General features: G+C 35.7%; 2 protein-coding genes and 2 pseudogenes across 2 annotated transcripts; 2 read left to right on the top strand and 2 right to left on the bottom strand.

Annotated features, from left to right (window-relative positions):
- Nucleotides 1–1,803: 1,803 nt before the first annotated feature.
- Nucleotides 1,804–2,650, bottom strand: LOC133680173 (uncharacterized). The gene is made up of 2 exons (XM_062102988.1): nt 2,623–2,650; nt 1,804–2,584 (listed from the first exon to the last, which is right to left on the bottom strand). Exons 1-2 carry the CDS (start codon nt 2,648–2,650, stop codon nt 1,953–1,955), a joined length of 660 nt encoding a protein of 219 aa, XP_061958972.1. The 3' UTR covers nt 1,804–1,952.
- A 7,540-nt stretch (nt 2,651–10,190) lies between these two features.
- Nucleotides 10,191–11,018, top strand: LOC133679333 (uncharacterized; annotated as a pseudogene).
- Nucleotides 11,019–11,671: 653 nt separating this feature from the next.
- Nucleotides 11,672–13,075, top strand: LOC133680174 (uncharacterized; annotated as a pseudogene).
- A 479-nt stretch (nt 13,076–13,554) lies between these two features.
- Nucleotides 13,555–16,877, bottom strand: LOC133680370 (methylthioribose kinase-like). The gene is made up of 6 exons (XM_062103280.1): nt 16,519–16,877; nt 15,817–16,126; nt 15,547–15,721; nt 15,240–15,441; nt 14,730–14,944; nt 13,555–13,877 (listed from the first exon to the last, which is right to left on the bottom strand). Exons 1-6 carry the CDS (start codon nt 16,702–16,704, stop codon nt 13,709–13,711), a joined length of 1,257 nt encoding a protein of 418 aa, XP_061959264.1. The 5' UTR covers nt 16,705–16,877; the 3' UTR covers nt 13,555–13,708.
- Between the last annotated feature and the right edge of the window lie 1,157 nt (nt 16,878–18,034).

Raw genomic sequence — 18,034 nt, forward strand, 5'->3', positions numbered from 1 at the left:
CGGCCTTTAGTCTTACATGATCACTAGGCGTGTCATTGTTGCCAAACCATTGCTAAATATGTGTGCTCTCGTGATATAGGATTCCAATAAATTTCTATCCTTACATCTCCATTATAATGTTCAATATATAGTCCGAGCTAACTCTAATAAAGTTTGGATGGGTTTTAGCTGCTGAACCGGAAAAGCTTTGCACGATCATTTCCACTTCTTGATAATTTTTTCTGTCATTTTCACTTTGTTCGAACGTTTTTTAAATGAACTCCAAGGCCAATTGTAAGGTTTCATGGCCCTGTAAAGAATCCGCATTTCATTTTCAGATCTTTTGCCTCCGGGGGTGCCGGTGGCATTGTTAATAACTTGCAAAAGTCGCCATGACAAGGAGGATGTAGAAAAGATTCATGAAAGGCATTTTGCCTTGAGAATCTTCGATTGTTGTTTTCATGTGACGTACTTGGTTCTCCGAACTCACATTTATCGCTTTATATTGATAATCGCTTACAATAAGTACCTATGCAAGTACTGTTCTCCTCGTTTTCAACAATGCATTAATTGGAACCATGTACTTCGTTGGAAAGTACGTACGTAGCAAGAATTTGTTCCCCACATATCTGGTGTGTATATTTTGCAGCAAGAATTTTGTTTGCAGGAATGGTTCTAGCAAAACATGACAAATATTAGAACATATAATTGTAGTTTCACTTAACAATTGTGGTACGGTGTTCTCTGGTCTGGTCTGTTAGCTGAATTGAAACTACTAAAAAAAGTTAAAAGTATCTATGGAGTCCATGTTAATTGAGTAATGATGTGTTCTGACCTGACCACCTCAAAAAGTTAAGGACCCGTTCCGATGGCCGGAGAACCAACAAAAAAAACCCCACTTCCGCTCCTGTAAAATTATAAATAATGAAAAAACGATATACATTTGTCCTTTGAAAAATAAATTAAGATTCGCCAGGCTTTAGAGTTAAGACCCAGCTTTCTTATGGGCCTTCTTGGGCCCTAACAATACGTATTATATTTCTAGATTCCACCAAAACAAACAACATTGGGGAAACGACTGGCTTCCTAGCCCAGATAGTCCTATGATAAACCAGGCCGTTTTTTTTTTTTTTTTATATATATATATATATATATACTTTCTAGAATTCTTACTAAAGTTCGCAATTCCACATGACCATGTAGTGCATTCGTGTTTCTGTAGGCCCGGTTGCTAAATACCAAGTTAATGTAGATGGAGCTGCCCAACACTTGCCAGATGGGTTTAAAGATGAACTACCCGAGGCCCAAAGTATCTACTTCCTTATAAACTACTAGTCCCCTCATGTTGTGGGCCTATCTATATAATGATATTTTGAATATTACAGACAGCAATTAATTCTTTTTTGCTAAAGCTTTTATATGCTATTTAAAATATTACACTTGTATTTATTTTATAGTAAAAAAAAAGTTTGAGCGTGTGAGAAAAAATAAATTGACTCAGTTTAATCTGCTCAATCCATAATCCAAGCGTTGTCCTGAGTAGTTTCATTTCGTAAATTTTCACGCAGTGCATAAAATTAATATCAAAATGCCAAAATTAACCATTCAAGAATTTTACAATCTCAATCTCTTGTGTCAAAAAACATGTATTTGAAGAACAGTGATTTTGGATTCCTTCAAATACACTGGAAAACTTATCTTATTTAAAAGGCTTCCACAACTTGGATGAATATTGCAAATTAAATGGAGAATATATGTATATCTGGAGTGTTAATTAAGGTGATCAATACTATTTGGAAAAATAAAATACAAAGCCCAAATATATGAATATAAAACGGATACACGGCCTTCGAATTTAGTGGCAAATTTATTTATAATTTAATTAGAGGGCAATCCCTCATTTAGTTGTCTTATTTCTACTAGTATACATCAAAGTTATATGTTGCTATAATATAATGGTACGTGATGCATTCTTAGTTCCCAAAACTGGCCTTGTAGTCCCTCCACAACTGATCAACAGGCTTTCCTAGCAACTCAACAAAGAAGTTATCACTGTAAGTAACCCTCATCTTCTTGTTAAGTTCCGCCACAAACCCATTTCTAAGATCATTGCAGTAGTCCAGAAACCTAGCTGTAACACCATACCCTTGATCCCAACTGTCACCTTGCCCTGGTTTCACCCACTGGCTTGGTGCATAGTTAGCTTTTAGCCTCATAAAATCAGCAATCCCTTCAATCAATCCAACAGGAGCTTTCGTGCCCGCGGACCCGTCCCATTGCCAAGTGTGTGCCATCTCATGGTAAAGCACACCATTGAAATCCCACTTGATGTCACCTTTAATGCCTTGAATGTAATCGTCACCTACATGAATCTCGTTGTTGCTTGCGTAGGCGATCCCTTCCATGTCGTCGACAAACAAGGACACACGGGGCACGTCCTTTCTGTCCGCTTCAGTATTTTGCTGGAAAAGTCTCCAGAAGAAGATAGTTGCCTGATCCATCGCCTTTATGGTGTAATTGTCTCCGAGTTCGTTACTGAATCGGATGCCACCAGGGGTCGTTGGAGCCCGATTGGTAACAGTGTACTCTATTGAATTGTATACAGCTCAATCTTATTCACGTCCACAATGAAGCCAGCAGTGCAGTTCTGTCCTCTCTGTCTTCTCCACATCAGCAGCTTCAACAATGAATACAGCAGTGCAAATCTCCAGCAAGTAACAGTCACAAGCAATCCTGCAATCTTTAGTTAACTTCTTCAGCAAGCAACAGTGAAGAAGTTAGAGTTTGTTAAAGCTGTTAGAGTTTGTTAAAGCTGTTATAGGAGTCTGTTATTCTGTTAATTAACCGTTGCTTATTCTGTTTATTCTGTTTCCATACTAGTCTATATAAACAATGTAATAGACAATGGTTAAAAGTTAAGTAAAAAGAGAGAAATTCAGTTCATTATCTCGATTTCAATATGGTATCAGAGCATTTTCTTTGAAGTTTTCTTTCTGCATCTTCATCCTCTTCATCAGCTCTTTCTTTCTCTTTAACAATGGCTGTCAATCCCAACCCTACATCAGAGATGGATTCTTCCAATCCTTTCTTCTTGCATCATGGTGACAGTCCTGGAGCCATGATCGTCTCAAAGCCACTCAATGGTGAAAACTATAATTCATGGAAAAGGGCGATGATGATGGCTTTATCAGCCAAGAACAAACTCAGTTTTGTTAATGGCACTTTGCCTAAGCCATCCAATCTTTATGATCCTCAAGGCTTGGCATGGACTCGTTGCAATAACATGGTCCTCTTATGGTTGCTCAACTCTGTTTCAACAGAGATTGCTAATAGCATCATTTACATTGATGATGCATCTGAAATATGGAATGACCTACAGGATCGGTTTTCTCAGCACAATGGACCACAAATTTTTCAGCTCCAGAAATCTATTTCATGTTTGTCACAAGAAAACAATTCTGTGAGCTCATACTTTACTGCTATGAAAGGATTATGGGATGAGTTAGGAAATCACCAGCCAATCCCTACTTGCACATGTGGAGCTTTGAAAACTATTTTGTCTTACCATCATCAACAACAAGTTTATCAGTTCCTAATGGGATTGAATGAAAGTTATTCACAGGTTCGAGGTCAAATTTTGTTGATTGATCCACTGCCTTCAATCAATAAAGTTTTCTCACTAGTCATCCAAGAAGAGAGGCAACGTATGATTTCTTCATCAAGCCTCTCATTCAATCAGAATACGACTGCTTTGTTTACAAAGACTGTGTCTCCAACTCGTTTTGCCGGTAACAAATCCTTTCATATTCGAAAAGATCGGCCTATATGCTCTCATTGTGGTATTTCTGGTCACACTGTGGAGAAATGTTACAGAATTCATGGTTTTCCACCTGGTTACAAGTTCAACAGAGGAAAGAATGCACCTCCTAGTGTTAATCAAGTTTCTGGCTGCAATACCCCTCAGCTTCCTGTTACTTATGAACAATGTCAGCAGCTTATTAACATGTTCAAACCGTCCATCTCAGAGCATGACTCGTCTGTCAACCAAGTTTCCTCATTTGCAACTAAAGAATCAGAAGTCTCCATGCCAGGTGATAATATGACAAGTGCAGGTGATTCTTCACTCACAAATGATATGCAACTTTATGCTCTAGATTCAAAACATTCTGTTTTTGCATCTTCCTTGTCTTTAACTCAACAGTCTTCACTCACAAATTCTACCAAAACTTCTTGGATCATTGATACTGGTGCTACAGACCACATGATCTGTTCCATGTCATTTTTTACAAGTATTACTTCTGCTGTTTCCAAATCCGTAAGATTACCCAATGGACAATATGCTTCAGTTACTCACATTGGCACAATTAAGATCTCAGAATCTTTTGTTCTCACTGATGTACTTTGTATTCCTTCTTTTTCATTCAACTTAATATCTGTTAGCAAACTAATCAAAAATCTACAATGTTGTGTCATCTTCTTATCAAAGTTCTGTTTTGTTCAGCACCTTACAAGCTGGAAAACGATTGGTGTGGGTAAAGAAGCTGGAGGTTTATATCATTTGCTGCAAAATCCAGTTTCTGTTTTACCTAAGAATTTTGTTTCTGTCAATTCTGCAAAATTTGTGTCCAATCATGTTGTCACTGATTTAGCCTCTGCTAGTTTCTCTGTAAACTTTGTCAATAAAAGCTTATGGCATTATAGATTAGGACATCCTTCAGACTTGCCTTTGAGATTACTTTCTCATGTAATTCCTCAAGTTCTACATGAATCAAATAAGAATTGCAGCATCTGTCCATTGGCCAAACAACATCGTTTATCTTTTCCCCATAGTTCATCCATTTCCCCACAACCTTTTGATTTAATTCATTGTGATATTTGGGGTCCCTTTTCTACAAAATCTCTTACTGGTTCATCATATTTTCTGACCATTGTTGATGATCATACCAGATTTATATGGATTCACCTTTTAGAAAATAAATCTCAAACCAGAACTCACATTCAAGCTTTCTTCAATCTGGTTGAGACACAATTCAATGCTAAAATCAAGTGCTTACGGTCAGATAATGGAGCTGAGTTCAACATGAGCCATTTCTATGAATCAAAGGGTGTTGTCCATCAACTAAGCTGCGTTGAAACTCCACAACAAAACTCCACTGTTGAACGTAAACACCAGCATATTTTGAATGTGGCTAGATCCATTCGTTTTCAGTCACATTTGCCTTTACAGTTTTGGGGGGATTGTATTCTTACAGCCGTGCATTTGATAAATAGAATTCCTACTCCTATACTGCACAATAAGTCTCCTTATGAAACCTTGTTTAAATCTCCTCCATCATATTCTCATTTGCGAGTATTTGGCTGTCTCTGTTATGCCAATACTCTTCTTCGAAATCGACATAAGTTTGATCCTAGAGCTAAGCCATGCATATTTCTTGGTTACCCCTTTGGCATGAAAGGTTACAAACTTTATGATTTACATCTCAAAACCGTGTTTGTTTCCAGAGATGTTGTGTTCCATGAAACTATATTTCCTTTTGCACTCATGTATCCTATATCTCCTAATGATTCTGTCTTACCTTTGCCTATTCCAATACATGACTCAGCAATTCCTTTACTTGATCCCTTACTTACAAATTCTTTCCCATTGAGTTCCATCAATGATTCATCTTCTAGTTCAAGTAACATGAATCCCACTACAGAACCATGTATACCATCTGCTTCAGACATTACACCACAGCCCAGTAGAAAGTCTTCTAGGGTAAAACATACACCTGGATATTTGCATGACTATCATTGTCATATTGCAACCTCCACTTCAGATCCTGCACCTTCGTCTACAGCTTTAGGTATTCCTTATTCTCTTTCTTCAGTTCTTTCATATGATCATCTTTCCTCTACTCAAAAATTGTTTAGTCTCTCTGTCTCTGCACTTGTTGAACCCACATCTTATATCCAAGCTGTTAAACATGAGGAATGGCGTGAGGCTATGGATAATGAGATCAAAGCACTTGAACAAAATGATACATGGACTGTAGTTGATCTCCCTGCTTCCAAGCATGTTATTGGGTGCAAATGGGTTTACAAAGTCAAGTTAAAATCTGATGGGACTTTGGAGAGGTATAAAGCCAGGTTAGTTGCCAAGGGATACAATCAGTGCGAGGGATTGGATTACTACGAGACTTTTTCTCCTGTGGCTAAGCTCACCACTGTAAGAACCCTTTTAGCAGTTGCCGCAGTAAAGAAGTGGGATCTTCATCAATTGGATGTGAATAATGCTTTTCTTCATGGCCAATTAGATGAAGAAGTCTACATGTCTTTGCCTCCTGGCTTTGCCAAACAGGGGGAGTCCAAAGTATGCAAGTTACACAAGTCCATCTATGGCTTAAAGCAAGCTTCTAGGCAATGGTTTGCTAAATTTTCTTCTGCCCTGCTCGAGTTTGGATTCATCCAGTCCAAAGCTGATTACACCTTATTTACAAGAGCTTTGGGGGGTTCATTCATCGCATTATTGGTTTATGTTGATGATATAATTGTTGCCAGCGATAATTCAGCCGAGGTTTCAAAATTTATCCAACTGCTTAATGATAGATTTAAGCTAAAAGACCTTGGTCAGTTGAAATATTTCCTTGGTTTGGAAATCGCTCGCAGTGAGCTTGGCATCTCTGTCTGTCAAAGAAAATATGCCTTGGAAGTTCTTGAAGATACTGGTATGTTGGCTTCAAAACCAGTACAATTTCCAATGGAACCTAATGTGAAATTCTCTAAAGATTCTGGACAAATCTTAGATGATCCTACTGCCTACAGACGGCTTGTTGGGCGGTTACTTTATCTCACTATCAGCAGACCTGACATTTCATTTGCAGTGCAAGTCTTAAGTCAATTTATGGACAAGCCTAGAGTTCCTCATTTAACTGCAACAACTAGAGTCCTGCGCTACATTAAAGCATCTCCAGCTCAAGGGTTGTTCTTTCCAGTTATTTCTAGTTTACAAATGAAGGCATTCTGTGATTCTGACTGGGCAGGTTGTGTTGATTCCAGAAGATCAGTAACAGGATACTGTGTCTTCCTTGACAATTCTTTGATTTCTTGGAAATCCAAGAAACAAACCACTGTATCCAGGTCTTCTGCTGAGGCTGAGTACAGAGCAATGGCATCCACTTGTTGTGAGGTTGTGTGGCTTCGCAATCTTCTTCAAGACCTACAGGTTCCACCTCAAGCTACTCTTCTGTATTGTGACAGTAAAGCTGCTCTTCACATTGCAGCTAACCCTGTCTATCATGAGCGTATAAAACACATTGACATTGATTGTCATGTGGTTCGCGAGAAGATTCAGTTAGGCATTCTGCGCACTTTTCATGTTTCCTCCAAACACCAGCTCGCGGATATATTTACTAAGGCTCTTGGCTTCTCTCACTTTTATCCTTTGTTGTCCAAGATGAGCCTTCATAACATTTATTCTCCTTGATCCTTTTATGCGTCTCATCTTGAGGGGGAGTATTGAATTGTATACAGCTCAATCTTATTCACGTCCACAATGAAGCCAGCAGTGCAGTTCTGTCCTCTCTGTCTTCTCCACATCAGCAGCTTCAACAATGAATACAGCAGTGCAAATCTCCAGCAAGTAACAGTCACAAGCAATCCTGCAATCTTTAGTTAACTTCTTCAGCAAGCAACAGTGAAGAAGTTAGAGTTTGTTAAAGCTGTTAGAGTTAGTTAAAGCTGTTATAGGAGTCTGTTATTCTGTTAATTAACCGTTGCTTATTCTGTTTATTCTGTTTCCATACTAGTCTATATAAACAATGTAATAGACAATGGTTAAAAGTTAAGTAAAAAGAGAGAAATTCAGTTCATTATCTCGATTTCAATATACTCCACAGCATTGATGCTATTTAGGGTTGATAGGGTTAGAAGAAAAGCGAGGAAGATAGATAGGTAAGCCATGACAGTGTTCTCTTTGCTTGATCAGTGTGTTGTGTTGCGCTGCCCTTTTATAAAGATTTGGTTTACTAGGCATACTAAAAAGTATAGTTATTAAGTTTGACCGGCTTGATAGGTTGATTTAGGACGTGGTTAACATGATGATTGGATCGGTCTAGATAATGTAAAGGATCGAGAGATGAGTAAAAATTTGACAAAACTTGGTTGATCCGTGACTTTGACGATGTGATAAAACCTGATTAACACTTTTTTTTTCTTTTCAAATGTTTTCTAGTCAGATATTTTTCTTAATATTTTTTAGTTGGTTATTAATTATTTTTATTTATTACATAAATATTAAAAGAATGTTTTTTTTTAATATGAGATTTGAAGTCCTTTAATATATATACTCTATATTTACAAAAAAAAAGTTATGTTTTTTTAATATAGAATAAAAAATATTTTTGATTTAAATACTTCAACTTAAAAAGATAATATATTAACATAGTATCTTTTCAATATAGGATAATTTTTTTAAAAAATATTCTTTTAAACTTTATTATTTATAACATATATATTATATATTTATATAGATTATTTTTTAATTTTTTTAATTAAATATTAAAATTTTAAATATTTTTTTTTAATTTTTTTAAATTGATTGAGATTAAATCAGTTAACTTAACCTAAAACTTAACTCCTTGACCGGTCAATCCCAAATCAGATGTAATAACCATGACTGAAAGACGTTGAATGCTTCCGTTGTTTTGAATTGTTTAAAGAGATTTTTAATAATACTAGTCAAGTCAACTGAATTTGTGGATACATGTCCTCCACCCGCGGTAGAGTCTCAATTTTTCTCTGTTGAAAAAAAAAAAAAACTTCGAATTTATCTCTCATTGGAATTTGGAAATAAGTGCAAGCAGAGGTCAAGCCAGGGAGCCCTACTATTAAAGAGGACTCAGTGCATATACTTTTCTTCTTCTTTTTTGGCTAAGGTGCCGCTTTCCTTGATGTGGAAGGTTTCAACATTTCTGTTACCAAAGCATTTAATTCCTTGGGGAAGGAGGAAGGAAATTCTTGTAAGACCATTCTCGCTAGAAATATATCTAGGACCTAGAAACAGTCAAGGCTTACAGATTGATCTGATCTAGAACATGTAGTATTTGATTAATTGTAATAATTCATACTTAAAAAAAAAAAAAAACTATAATGCATGTAAAGGATAAGTGAGATCGAATTTTTGGTTAGAAATAGAATTGAATGACTCGTCGCGGGCTGCCGGGTGATCTCACCTGGCCATTCTTAGAAGCTTTTTTCCTAGCAGTCTCGGATCAAATATATATGGTATTCCAAGTCTGTCTAAGGAAAATACCCAAACAGTTAAGATTTAGAATTATCAGAAAGCGGTCTCGTGCTTTGCTCATAAATCTTAAAAAGGAGGTCTCGGGGATTGCATGACGATTGCAAGAAAACTACCTCCATTACTATGTGGTCTAGAGCCCATTGGTTCGGGTTAAAGGGATGGAATAGTAAAATATCCTCTTTTGCTCATCTGGTAATACAAATTAAAGAATCCATAATTCGAATGGAAATTTTATTTGGGTCTAATTCATAGAATAAATTAAAAGGTAGTGTTCTATAGCATGTAATGCCGTGGCTAATTTTTAGAAAATCAGCTATGAATCTTTTATACTCGAACCTGACTTGATTAAGTTTAATGTATTTATTAGGTATTCATGATAACTTGAATTCAAGCTATAATTTACCTACTTGATATACAAATTGGGTAGCATATTCAAAGGATAATAACACAAGCGACCTCTGTCTTGTCGGGATGCATGCTAGAAAGAACAAGGATGAATGCCACATTAATTTTTTCTAACTTTGAGTGGCCAGGGGTCTCTGACTCCTCCATGCAGAGACATGGATCTGAGATAAGGTTTTCCTCTACTCCTATATTTCTTAGGAGTTGGCTGTTAATTTAACATGCCGGGACCTATTCTGCTCATGTGGCTGTTCACTTCAGTTTATAGAGGAGACTGTCAAATATTGTGGGCGACACTGTTGCCCGCCTAATTGAATTACAGTTTTTGAATTTTCGAGTTCGAGGTCGGCAGAGAGCCAAGTCAAAAGTCCTCACTTAGAAATGATTTTTTGATTTTTGGTTTTCATATGCACCTTTTTTTATAAATAAATATTGATAATTGTTCATTGAAGTTTAAAATTTCTTCCTACCTGATTATCTATACAAACCATATAGATTGCAACGACAAATACGTACCCTGCACAAATCAAACACAACAATAAGAAATCAACCTGTTTCACTACTCTACTTGCTTGACCATGTTTCGCCATGTTTATGTCCTCTCTTTGCTAGTACTCCTAGCAATCAACACCGTCTCAGCAGTGGACTACACTGTCACCAACAGAGCTACTGCAACTGCTGGTGGAGCCCGATTCATCACGGACATCGGGGTCGATTACAGCAAGCAAACTCTAGCATCTGCTACAGATTTCATATGGGAGACCTTCCAGCAAACTAATTGCTGCGGACAGAAAAAATATTCAAACAGTCAACTTGTTCATAGATGTCATGAATGGGGTTGCCTACTCAGTCAACGATGAAATCCATGTTAGCGACAGTTATATAGCAAGTTATTCAGGTGATGTCAGAACAGAAATCACTAGGGTACTTTACCATGAAATGACACACATATGGCAATGGAATGGTAATGGACAAGCCCCAGGTGGACTAATTGAAGGGATTGCTGATTTTGTAAGGTTGAAGGCGAACTATGCACCTAGTCACTGGGTGCAACCAGGGCAGGGTGACAGGTGGGATCAAGGTTATGATGTCACGGCTAAGTTTTTGGACTATTGTAATGATCTTAGAAATGGGTTTGTTGCTGAGCTTAACAAGAAGATGATGACTGGCTATAGTGCTCAGTACTTTGTTGATCTGCTAGGGAAGACCGTTGATCAGCTCTGGACAGACTACAAGGCCCGGTACGGGCAATAGAAGAGCTTGGCTAATTAAGAGCAGAATCTATGAAATTTTGTGTTTTTAGCAGCTCGGATCAAAATATATATCCTAAATAAATTTGAATAAGATCCTTTCAGACTGGCAACAATTGTTTCATGGACGTCAGAACATAAACGTTGTCTGTTTTTTCAGGTGCCTTTTTCATTTTGCTAGCTGTTGGATCACAAATCTCACAGACGCGTATGAGCAAAATCATTATTAACCGTGAAAAAAAAGTAGAACTTCTCTCAAGTTATCCATGAATGCAAGACTCCTACGTACGTGATTTGCATGAAATCTTTCTGTGAAAATTGACAGATGATCACAATTCCATATCTTTATACCACTATGACACCCAACTCACGTCACAATAAACATGGAAAACTCATAAAAATATTTTCCATATCTTTGTGAGCCCCAAATAAATCATACATGTATAAATATTTGATTTGAAAACAAATATCTTTGATCAATTTTTCTAAGTTTCATAAACATGGAAAACTCATGAAAATATTTTCTAAAGTAACATTTTCTGCAAATTACAATTGTAGCCTAAATGATTTCGTATTATATACTTATCAATTTATCTTGCATTTTTTTAAAAAAAAATTCTTAAAGAAAAATTATAAACACATGTTTAACTAAAACTAGTTTTATTTCAATAGAACAATTAATAAATCACTAATAGGTGTAGATCGACTTTGATAACAATTTTTTTTGAAGTAAATTTATAATTTTTAACTCTTAAATATGGATCATGATTTCCAGTATATGTAATTTGAAAAATATTAGAGGTGAATATTTTCAGTTCAGTTTTTTTTGTGCCTAAAAAAATAACTAATCTAATTTTTTTTATTTTTTAAATTAAAAATCAAAACCGAAATACTATCACAAACACAAAAATATAAATTATCACTGTACACATTAAAGAAACACATTAATTAACAACATTGTTTTAAAATTCCTTAATAGACATCAAAGCTTTCCCCGCAACAAAACCTTAATTTAAGTTCTTAGCATGTAAACCAAAACATGTATCTATTTTGTCATGTATTCAAAAGGTTTGAATCAACTTTGAATATACCTTTGCATATAATTGTCTTTGACTATCCTGGTGGATCATCTCCATTAATGTTGTTTCAAGTTAATCAGATCTAGGGAAAAAAAAAAACATATAATTGCTTTTATTTTTCTTATTTAGGTTATTATTTTGTTTTATTATTTTCAAAAGCGGTTTATTTAAGTTAGAATTCATGTTCCTTTTGATCAGGCATGCTTTTTAATACTTTACTGTATAGATGGTAGAAATTGATTTTTTTTTTAAAATATATTAAAATAATATAATCTTTTTAATTTTTAAAATTTATTTTTGATATCAATATATTAAAATAAAAATAATAATTTTTTTTAAAATACAGTTGGACTTAAATTGGTAAAGAAAATTACACAATCTTTTCTTCTTATTTTTCTCCTCCTCTTTAATATTCATCCTCTATCGTATTGGATGCCACAAGGCTTTGATTTGCAGAGTCTACACTGTCACCAACAACGCTAGTGCAACGGCTGGTGGAGCCCGTTTCACCAGAGATATCGGGGTGGATTATAGCAAGCAAATACTAGCACGTGTGACAGCGTTCAAATGGAGGAACTTCCACCAGACTGACCCAGCAGATGGAGAAAATGTCCAAAGGGTTGCCTTCTTCATAATAGACATGGATGGTATTGGATACGCTGACAAAAATAGGATTCATGTCAGCAGCAACTAATAGAGTACTACCCTGGCGATCTAAAGAGAGAGGTTAGCGGGGTGCTTTACCATGAAATGACAACCATATGGCAATGGGACGGTAGGTCGGTAACGGAAGAAATCCAGTAGGACTGATTGAAGGGATTGCTGATTTTGTAAGGTTAAAGGCTAATTATGCACCTAGTCACTGGGTGCAACCAGGGCAGGGTGATAGGTGCGATCAAGGGTATGATATTACAGCTAGGTTTTTGGACTATTGTACTGATCTTAGAAATGGATTTGTGGCTGACCTTAACAAGATGATGAGAACAAGTTTTAGTGCTCTGTACGTGGTTGATCTGCTGGGGAAAACTGTTGATGAGCTTTGGATAGACTACCATGGACGGAAAATAGAACAACTTCGCTAACCGCTGAAATTATGGAAGGTTGCACGCTTGTAACCGCTCGCATCAATATATATATATATATATATATATATATATATATATATATATATATATATATATATCCTTGGACTATTGCAGTGCCAACTTCTAAGCAAGATGACTTTGGAATTGGCTTCCTTTCTGTAACATTGATTTCTTGCTTTTAATTGCAATGCCATGAATGTGATCGACCACGACAGTGAAATATTTTTATACAAGTACGCATCCGTCCGTTAACCCAATTTAAAAGACGGTGTACATTTTGCCCTTTGCTTTCAAATTGGTTATGGCATGGCCTGAGACAGTCAAATAGAGAAGGCATGACCTTGACACAGCAAAACTGAGTTTCTATCAGCTGCTCACATGAATCCACACACGTGTTAAAGCCATCCAATTATTTAGCTGTTCTTGAAAAGGTAAAAATGGAAAGTGTGAATAAAATTGTAAAAAACTCTCACAGGGGACAAAAACATTAGATATTTATTTCCATCTTTCAAGAGGAAACTGACAGTCTGATAAGTTTACCGTTTAAGAAGTTTTGCTACGAGGAAAATGTGAAGATAGGTTACACAAAGCTCCAACATTTGGAGCAAATTTTTACCCCCAAGTATGTCATCACTGCAGTTGCTGAATGGCTGATACAACTTCATCTATGGACTGGAATTTTCGCCTTTCCTTGAGAAGCATCTTCGCCAGGTCAAGAGCCGGCCGCTCACATTGGGCTCGTTTGCTAGCATCAGGAATTGATTCAAAATCCTCCACATGAGCTACACCAACAATTCTCCTGCCACACAGATTTAAATCAGTGATGTTGTGGCATTGAAATTAATATATTCAAGAATTAGGATTTTTATTGTAATTTTACACAAAAAAAAGGAGATAAGAGTGAATCAGAGACTGTAAAATTGCACTTTCCCGCTATGAGACAAGTTATAACCAGATTTCCCACAGGTCAAGCATATTCAAACTACAAATGATGGAGAGCTGATCATTCGTTTAATAGATCACATGATCTAAATGAGTCGCACTGATGCCTCAAAACCAAAAGCTGAGCTGATCGATCTCAAATTTTGCTTCCAAACGTAAGATATCCCCCCTGTTTAGACTTCCTAAATAATCCCAGTCCCAGCGAACTTTAATGATCTATTTAGTGGCTTTGATGGGACAAAGGATGAGGACATTGCCATGCAGTTTTCCCTGATTAATGGGAATCAAGCCATTTAGTTGATCTTAAAACAATACATCGTATCAAAAATCTAAAATCCAATGCTGAAAGTTACAATAAGAGAGAGCATGCCCTGGAAACATATACGATGATGTGGTCTCATACATCATCTCATAAAAGTGCCATGGTGAAACAAGGGAGGCATAACTTTCCAAAAACAGACAGGATAGGACATGATCAAACATAATAACAGTTTATTTTCAATTTTAAGCCATTTCTTCAATTCCCAATGAGAAGATTCACGCATAGCATTTACTTTCTCTAGAACTAGATAATTTTTTCTACAAGAAGTTAATTAGTTTTGGATGCTCAAGCTCGGGGAAGAACACCAAAAATCCGAAGCTTGAACAAGGACTTTAAGAACAAGAATAAAGAAACTACAGTGAACAAAATGGGAACCTGTCACTTCACCTTATCATTTTGGCCGCACCAAATCCCAAGGTGTCATGGAACAAGTCTTGCATGAATTTTCTCTGTACAAGCTGATGAAGCTCAGGGTTATTATAAATTCCTGGAAGATATGCCTCACCAGAGCCATCCTTGTGCTCGTCCCACAGTGCAGTGAACTTCTTGTAGAAAAGACTCCAGGTCTCTTTAATTGTCCTCAAAATCCACTCTTTATATGTCTGCATGCGAGTACAACTTTCAGAGATAAGCCTCAACAAACAACTAATGCTCCAATAAATATAAATATTACAAAGTAAAATCCACAAGAAAGGCTGTAGCTGTGCCTTCTAGTTCATAAAGAAACCGAAACAACCTCCTCGTTTATTAACACACGACCTATGAGAAGCATATCCCATGATTAAAGAGAGGAATAAGATATTTTGAATGGATGCATTAATGGAGTTTATGAAGATAAAGCATTTGAAACTAAGAAAGAAATATATATAAAAAAACAGAGTAGAAACTTAGACATACTTTTCGGTCATTCCCTTGATCAGCGTGTCCATCTTGAGCATAAAAAGCCAATATCAAGTTTCCAATAAAAGCTCCAATATCAAAACCCATGGGACCATAAAATGCAAATTCTGGATCTATAACTTGAGTAGATTCATGGGTAACCATGACGGATCCAGTGTGGAGATCTCCATGTACTAAGGCTTGGGCTCTCTCACAAAACCTATGAGAAAAAAAAAATCTAGTAAATCATACAATCAAATTAAAAGAAGTGGAAAAAACTGGCGTGTCTTGTGAAATGAATGAGCTACTGAAATGAAAACAATACTTGGATTTCAACTCAGCAACTTCAAGCTTTAAAATATTATCTTCACGGACAGCCTCAGCATCACGATCAAGATAAGGGGAAGTCCAGCGGTTATATTCGGATACTTTGTAAGGGTCAGAGAAAACAACCTGTTCAGTAAGCCTGCATAACTCCACGTTCCCACAGAATTCAGCAACTGCATTGAGCATTTGAAGTGAGCACATCAGCACACCAACGAGAAATCAAATATAACAAAAAACAAATGATAAACAACAGTGTAGAATAACTCACCGTTGTGTTTATGCTCAGTGGTAGTATGATAAAGAAGCGATGTGTGGTAAAGAGTCTTTGCCATATAATCCGATATGTGTTCTGCTAGCAATGGATACTCAATTCCAGCAACCAACCCTTTTCTCAGGATTATATGTGGGGGCTCCAAATATCGCATACCAATCACAGACATAATACGGTCAAAATGATAAACTTCAGGCACATTTTCAGGGCTCAATCGGCCATGCTCTCTAAGTGTCAATGCCTCAAAGTATGCTCTTTCCTTAGTCATTGGCCATGATTCTCCAATACAGCGTATGTATGGAATTGCCTGACCATAAACACTACCAGATTAGAACAAGAACAAATAATCTGAATTGGAAAGCTCAACAATTAACTGGTCAAACTGAATCTGCCTTCTGGTATTATAGACAGTGAAATGCCAAATTTAAAGCAAATTCAATGAGTTTATATGGGAGATAAAATTAGCTGGCCGTTTAATATATCTTTGCATACCAACACTAATTCATTGTGGTATTCACATTTATACTGGAGAAGTGAAACACGTTACTATTTATATATATATTGCTTGTTCAAGATGCTTCAAGTTACAGAATCAATCGCTCAAATTCATTTCGTTTCCTACACTCTTCCATCAACAAAACAAACCCTCAAAGATTTTACGCATAAAATAAAAAACCCAAGTTGATTTCCTTCACTTACCTGCTTGATGACAAAAGAACCAGCTGGGCTAACAACGATGTAGACGAAATTGAGATTTCCATCGCCTACTTCTTTGATCTTCAAGTCGTCGAAATTGTTGCCGATCTTATCTGACAAAGCAGGAGTGGCCTTAATGTACTCCACTACATATTTCTCGTCCAGTGGCCTGAACTCTGTGAATGCCATTTTTATACCGATATTGATCTGGTGGACGGTGGTGGCAGTGAGGGTTTTAAGGAGGGAGAGATTAGACTTTAGGACGTGGAGGCGTGATACATGGTGGACATGATGGTCAGATTTGCGGGACTTCGCGAACTGTATTGTGGTTCATTGAATCTGGTCAGGTGTTTACCTGTATAGTCAGTTTGACGAATACTATGACTAGGATAGCTTGTTCTTGCAGCAGCTCCAGGTAGGCCACGTTTGTCACATTAGTTTAACTGGTTTTTTGTTTTTTTTTTTGTTTTAAATTAAATTTTTTTTATATTGTTTTGATTTACTGAAATTAAAAATTAGTTTTAAAATATATATATATATATATATATATATATATATTAATTTCTAATAATTTTTTTATTAAATTTTCATAAATTTTCTTAGCTATTAGTTTCATATATAACGAGATGACATGTCTGCGCGCTGCCACGAGCTTATAAAACAAATGCACTTGATAGTATTATAACTGTGAATCAACACTAGATAAGTAATAGAAATTAAAGGTATGATGGAACAAATATTTCATGACAGAAAAAAAGTTGTGTTGGTGATAAAAAACTTAGAGACTAAACAAAATAATTAGTAGCAATCTACAGTGTTTTGTGAGGAAAGATACAGTGTTTCACCATATAATTTAGCTTTTCAGTTAATAAAAAACAAAAAAAATTACAAAGCTAAATTCTCTACCAACTTAATATTAAAAAAAAACCAACAAAGATAATTTTGGAAGGAAAAAAAACCCATGAGAAAAAAACATTGCAGCAATTGACAATGTTTTGTGAGGAAAACTATAGTGTTTTTCCCAATAAAATAAAATAAAAAACTATTTAGAGAAATATTGTAGCAGTCCATAGTGTTTTGTGAGAAAAACTACAACGCTTTCTTCATATGATTTAACTTTATCGTAATTATAATTCTTAATCAACTCAATATTCAAAAAAAAATTGACAAAGATAATTTTGGAAAAAATCATAAAAAATCATATGGAAAAACACTGCAATAATTTACAGTGTTTTAAAGAAAAAAATTACAAAACTAAATTCTTAATCAGCTCAATATTAAAAAAAAATCGACAAAGATAATTTTAGAAAAAAAATAACAAAAAAAACACCAAAAAAAAGAAAAAAATCATGTTGGAAACACTATAGCAATTCACAGTGTTTTGTGATGAAAGCTACAGTATTTCCCCACATGATTTAGCCTTATTTGTAACGACTTGTAATTGTGATTTACAAACAACTCAGTATTAAAAAAATAAAATTAAAAAAGATAATTTGAAAAAAATTATAACAAAAAAAAA

This window comes from Populus nigra, chromosome 19 (genome assembly GCF_951802175.1).
Source record: "Populus nigra chromosome 19, ddPopNigr1.1, whole genome shotgun sequence".
Taxonomy (NCBI): Eukaryota; Viridiplantae; Streptophyta; class Magnoliopsida; order Malpighiales; family Salicaceae; genus Populus; species Populus nigra.

Coding starts and splice junctions, on each gene's coding strand:
- LOC133680173 (XM_062102988.1), bottom strand. CDS start 2,650: ATGTGGAGAAGACAGAGAGGACAGAACT. Junction 2,585..2,622: donor AAGACAGAGAGGACAGAACT/GCACTGCTGGCT, acceptor AATAAGATTGAG/CTGTATACAATTCAATAGAG.
- LOC133680370 (XM_062103280.1), bottom strand. CDS start 16,704: ATGGCATTCACAGAGTTCAGGCCACTGGACGAGAAATATGTAGTGGAG. Junction 15,722..15,816: donor CACTGAGCATAAACACAACG/GTGAGTTATTCT, acceptor TGCTCAATGCAG/TTGCTGAATTCTGTGGGAAC. Junction 14,945..15,239: donor ATCAAGGGAATGACCGAAAA/GTATGTCTAAGT, acceptor ACTCGCATGCAG/ACATATAAAGAGTGGATTTT.